The sequence below is a fragment of the Mytilus californianus genome, unplaced genomic scaffold (genome assembly GCF_021869535.1).
Source record: "Mytilus californianus isolate M0D057914Y unplaced genomic scaffold, xbMytCali1.0.p SCAF_8, whole genome shotgun sequence".
Taxonomy (NCBI): Eukaryota; Metazoa; Mollusca; class Bivalvia; order Mytilida; family Mytilidae; genus Mytilus; species Mytilus californianus.
The window spans coordinates 60,692,724-60,698,723 of NW_026262734.1; the positions used below are offsets into that span (position 1 = coordinate 60,692,724).

The window sequence follows — 6,000 nt, forward strand, 5'->3', positions numbered from 1 at the left end:
AATTCCTTAACTGTTGGTACCTTAACCCCAAAAATCAATCCCAACCTTCCTTTTGTGGTATTGTACCTTATGGTAAAATTTCATAGAGATCCATTCACTTCAACTAAAGTTATTGTGCGAAAACCAATGTGTCTTCGGACGACCACACCAACGACATACCAATATACAACATGAAAAGTACTTAGTATGGCGGAATTTAATACCCCCCCCCCCTCCACCCCCCAAAAAAAGAAAAAAACAAAACAAAACAACATTAATTCTGTTAAATATGTTTGAGTGTTGGAGGTGACTTTTAAGCTCTAGTCTCCCAACTTCATCCATTTCTGTTAATTTTATTATTATGCAGTGTTAGGAATCCATACAGTATCTGTTTAAGTTTAAGAACTGATAAAGGCCGGAACATTTCCCTATAAATGGGTATTTTATAATAAGAAAAAAATAAACAGGGAATGTGTCTATGGGACACAGATGATGCCCACACTTGCATATAAAGTTAAGGGCTATTTTAATTCAAGAACTATAAAAGTGACGCTACCCAAATTTCTACTTGATATGAGCATTGTATCAAAGTTTCATAACATTTGGTTGAGGCAAACTTTAGTTAGAGAACAGAAACATAAAATTCAGCAGTTTTTCCATTTGTAAAGGGGCATAACTCTAGAATAGTAAAAGTGACGTCACCAAAATTAACCCTCAATCTGTGTTTTGCGGTAATAAGCATTGTGGATAAGTTTCATAAAATTTGGTTTAGGCAAACTAAATTTAGAGAACGGAAAACTTTTTTGGGATGTACGGAGGGACGAACGTACAGATGGACAAGGGTAAAACTTAATGCCCCCTCCGCTATGGTGGGGCATAAAAAGACTTAGAAAGCAAGAACTACTTTTTGCTCATAATTTTTTAACAGGAAAGGCAACACTTCTACATAGTTTGGGTTACCAGTTACATATAAGGGTCTGAATAGGGTGGTGTTCATTTATATGATTAATTTTTATGCCATTGTTATATATTCTTTAAATTTTAACACATAATTATGTTTTTATCTTTTAGCAAAAAAGAAGTTTTCTATTTTTCTTTCTTGTTCTTTATCACTATGCTTTTCCTTTAGTTTTTAATTTGTAAACCTCGCCCATACTGTCTTATTTGACTGATGGTAATGAAGGAATAAACAGCTACCATAATAATACAATTAATAATGTACTCACAAAATTACAACAAAAGAAAAATATAGATATCACCAAGAAGTGCTTAGAACTAATTAGAAATCTTTCAAATTATTTAAATTTTACTACAAATGTAGTACCTTAAATCAATTTCACAGCTACATTAGAACAAATACTTTGATATACTAGTACAGTAATACATAAATTAATTGTTGATTAAGAAAGCCATACAACATGTCAGTGTCTTGCAATTATAAATAACCTTAAAAATTGGTTTAATCAGCGACAACATTTATACAAAAATCATTACACGATAACAATAAAATGCTCCGCAAGGCGCAGCTTGATACGACCGCAGAGGTCGAACCCTGAACATTTGGGGCAAGTATGGACACAACATTCAAGCTTGATACAGCTCTGAATTTGGATTGTGATTAAATATTTGACACAGCATAGGTTTCTGATACAGAATGAATGTGGTCTAAGAACTTAAAAATTTTAAATTGGACATTCACCTATTATGGTCCAATATCCAAAATCTAAATACATGGTTAGATTCAGCATATCAAAGAACCCCAAGAATTCAATTTTTGATGAAATCTAACAAAGTTTAATTTTGGACTCTTTTGACCTCAATGTGGACAAAGTTGATAATGGGGCCCAAAAATCAAAAATCTAAATACATGGTTAGATTCAGCATATCAAAGAACCCCAAGAATTCAATTTTTGATGAAATCAAACAAAGTTTAATTTTGGACCCTTTTGACCTCAATGTGGACAAAGTTGATAAAGGGGGCCCATAATCAAAAATCTAAATACATGTTTAGATTCAACATATCAAAGAACCCTATGAATTCAATTTTTGTTAAAATCAAACTAAGTTTAATTTTGGACCCTTTGGACCTTAATGTAGACCAATTTGAAAACGGAACCAAACATTAAGAATCTAAATACACGGTTAGATTCGGCATATATCAAAGAACCCCAATAATTCAATTTTCGATGAAATCAAACAAAGTTTAATTTTGGACCCTTTGGACCTCAATGTGGACCAATTTAAAAACGGGGCCCAAAATCCAAAAACTTCATACACGGTTAGAATCAGCATATTAAAGAACCCCAAGAATTCAAGAATAAAACCCCATTGAAATTGGTCAAGAAATAGGCAATTTATACGAAGTATCTTCTTTTGCACAATACTGTGCAATTGAATATTTCTTGCTATTGCGCAGTACTGTACAATTGACAATTTCTTGCTATTGTGCAATATTGTGCTATTGGATATTTCTTGCTATTGCACAATACTGTGCAATTGAAGATTTCTTGCTATTGCGCAATACTGTGCAATTGAAGATTTCTTGCTATTGTGCAATACTGTGCAATTGAAAATTTCTTGCTATTTCACAATACTTATTATATAATAATTTACACATCCTGTTTGGTGTGTATCTCCTACCATGTCATTATTATTTGCTTTTAAATATAAAACAGAAATAACCAACTTAAAATGGAAAATTTTAAAAGAAAAAAAAAAGGAACCCCCCCCCAAATTTTTTGAACCCCCTTATGATTCATCAACCCCAAACTCAATCCCAGCCTTCCCTTTGTGGTATGGTACCTTGCAGTACAATTTCAGAGAGATCCATACACTTGAACACAAGTTATTGTCTGGAAACTAGAAAAATGCTTATTTTTGGCCCCTTTTTGGCCCCTTATTCCTAAATGTTTTGGGCAATTACCCCCAAACTCAATTCCAGCTGTCCCTTTGTGATATGGAACCTTGTAGTACAATTTCAGAAAGATCCATACACTAACACACAAGTTATTATCATGAAACTAGAAAAATGCTTGGTTTTTGCCCCTTTTTTGTCCCCTAATTCCTAATATTTTGAGGTAATTACCCCCAAAATCAATCCCTGCATTCCCTGTGTGATATCGAACCTTGTGGTACAATGTCAGAGAGATCCATACACTTGAACACAAGTTATTGTCTGGAAACTAGAAAAATGCTTATTTTTGGCCCCTTTTTGGCCCTTTATTCCTAAACGTTTTGGGCAATTACCCCCAAACTCAATTCCAGCTTTCCCTTTGTGATATGGAACCTTGTAGTACAATTTCAGAAAGATCCATACACTTACACACAAGTTATTGTCATGAAACTAGAAAAATGCTTGTTTTGTGCCCCTTTTTTGGCCCCTAAGTCCTAATATTTTGAGGCAATTACCCCTAAAATCAATCACAGCATTCCCTGTGTGATATCGAACCTTGTGGTACAATGTCAGAGATATCCATACACTTACACACAAGTTATGTCTGGAAGTTACAAAAATGCTTATTTCTGGCCCCTTTTTGGCCCCTAATTCCTTAACTGTTGGTACCATAACCCCCAAAATCAATCCCAACCTTCCTTTTGTGGTATCAAACCTTATGGTAAAATTTCATAGAGATCCATTCACAAAAACTAAAGTTAGAGTGCGAAAACCAATGTGTCTTCGGACGACGCCGACGACGACGACGCCAACGTCATACCAATATACGACCCCAAAAATTTTTTGCGGTCGTATAAAAATTCAACTCCAATCTTTATACATAACTAAATGTAGATAATTTAATCTTTGTGCACTGTCATTTTTACCAAACCCTCTGCATTTTAAAAAATGAAACGTAACAAGAATCTTAAGTAATCACATCCCATTCTTACTATGGATTACCTCCCTTTGATCATATACAAACATGTTGTTGTTTTTTTTCAGACAAAAGAATTATTGAGAAAAGTTTTCCAATTCTTTGTGGGAGAGAAGGAGAAAAATAAGCCATGGGCACTTCAAAATCCCATTAAAAGACTTGTAAAGGCAACAGGTAAAATTAACTTATTTTCCAAAAAAAAAAAAAATTCAGTTTTATATAACTGAAAAAAAAAAAGAGAAAAATTATTTGCATAAAATCAACAATTATGATTTTAAAGCAGACAAACTTTGTTGGAGACCTGAATTATTGGGGTCTTGTTATTTTTAATAACATATAATTGTGCAAACCAAATGATGTCTATAGATAAAACTTGATGAAAGACATTTTCAATCTCATAAATATCAATTCATAAGGTCAAGGCATCAATAGCAAATTTGCAGGTAAAATAGTTAACTGTAAATACACATCAACAATTAAGCATGAAAATGAAGCGAGGGTCAGATGTGAAAAATTAATCACATGCATCAATCACTATTATAATGTTCCTTTTAAACATAAACCTGCAGAAGTCTCTTTCAAAATGTGGTATCCTCTTAAAGCGACAAATATAGAATGTTATTGACACCCACCTTTAGTTGAGGTTTAAAAGTACGTTCTCTGCGCCTCATGTATGATTTAGTGTAATAACACTTAAATGTTATGCAATTGTGAATGTATATATTTATATAAATTTTTTTTTTCAGGTTCTACAAGAATGCGTCAAGCCGAAGATTTGTGTCGGAGAGGGAGGACATCGTTCTCATGAGAATGACATATCTTCGTAAGATACGTAAGTTTAGGCAGCAGGGGCGTCATATTGTATATCTAGATGAGACGTCACTTGGTTGAACACTAATCATGTGGTAAAGGGTGACTGGCTGGATGTTCCCAGCACGTCCATGTCTGTCTTTGAGCCCCACTGTAAAGGTACCCATCGGAAAGTCCCTTCTGGCAAGGGTACTAGATTGATAATCCTAGATGTTGGCTCCTCTCAACAAGGCCTAATCCCCGGATGTGGTCTTATATTTGAGTCGAAAACCAACAGCTCTGATTATCATGACGAGATGAATAAGGAGCACTTTACAGAGTGGTTCAGAGATACACTTCTCCCTAAACTGCCTCCTCGGTCTGTAATCATAATGGATAATGCTCCGTATCACAGTCACTTAGATCCTGACTCAAGGGTACCAAACACTAACAGCAACAAGTCAGAGATCTCGGCATGGCTGGAGAAGAGCATTGTTCAGTATGATAAGAAAATGAAAAAGGCCGAGCTGCTTGATTTGGTGAAGCAACACAAACCTCTTCCTAGGTATATTATAGACGAACTTGCATCAGCTAATGGCCATGAGATTTTACGAACACCTCCTTACCATTGTGAGCTCAATCCCATCGAAATGGTTTGGTCTTACTTAAAAGGCTATGTAGCTAGACATAATTCTAGCTGCAAGAAAAAAGACATTATCAAGCTTTTTGAGGAGGCCAAGTCCCATATCGATGCGGAGCGCTGGGCTAAATTTGAGACTCATGTGGAAAGGGAGTTTGAGGAAAAGCTCAGGAAACTTGATGGCATCAGAGACGAAGACGTCGATCCAGTGGTGATTGACATGACGGACGATGACAGCCAAGACAGTCAAAGGACAATTCCTTACATGCTTTCAGAGGGGGAGGAGGAGGGGAATGACGCTGAAAATGACAATGACTTTGAGGACAGTGTCTCTGATACCATCAATGATGCTGATGAGATTTTGTGCAATACATGTGGTAGCACTGAACCACCCAAGCCTATTCAAAAGGACAAGTATATATCCTGGTTTCAGTGTGATGATTGTGATCAGTGGGTACACAACAGGTGTTGCACAAAACCTGCTCTTGCGAAGAATGTCTGTCTTCGGTGCTTCTCCATTTTTAACCACCGGAACCTCAGTGAACCACTTATTTCGACACTTGAGGAGATGGAACAGTGATGTCTTTCTTTCATGCCAGTAAAATAGTAACATGAACACTCCATAATTTTTATTTATTAAAGATTTTTTTTCAAAGCATGTTAAGAAAAATGATAAACAGAAAAACTCCCATCTTTTCTATAAAAAGTGATTTCCTATATATA

The 6,000-nt window shown here is 35.3% G+C and overlaps 1 protein-coding gene across 1 annotated transcript in view; it reads left to right on the forward strand.

Moving 5' to 3' along the window:
- The window catches only part of LOC127712819 (uncharacterized protein DDB_G0271670-like), a 31,996-nt gene extending 27,340 nt beyond the window's left edge, over positions 1 to 4,656 (forward strand). Inside the window, exons 3-4 of the mRNA XM_052219427.1 lie at positions 3,917 to 4,022; positions 4,595 to 4,656. Coding sequence (XP_052075387.1) covers positions 3,917 to 4,022; positions 4,595 to 4,656 — 168 coding nt within the window. The remainder of the gene's footprint in view (positions 1 to 3,916; positions 4,023 to 4,594) is intronic.
- Positions 4,657 to 6,000: the final 1,344 nt, after the last annotated feature.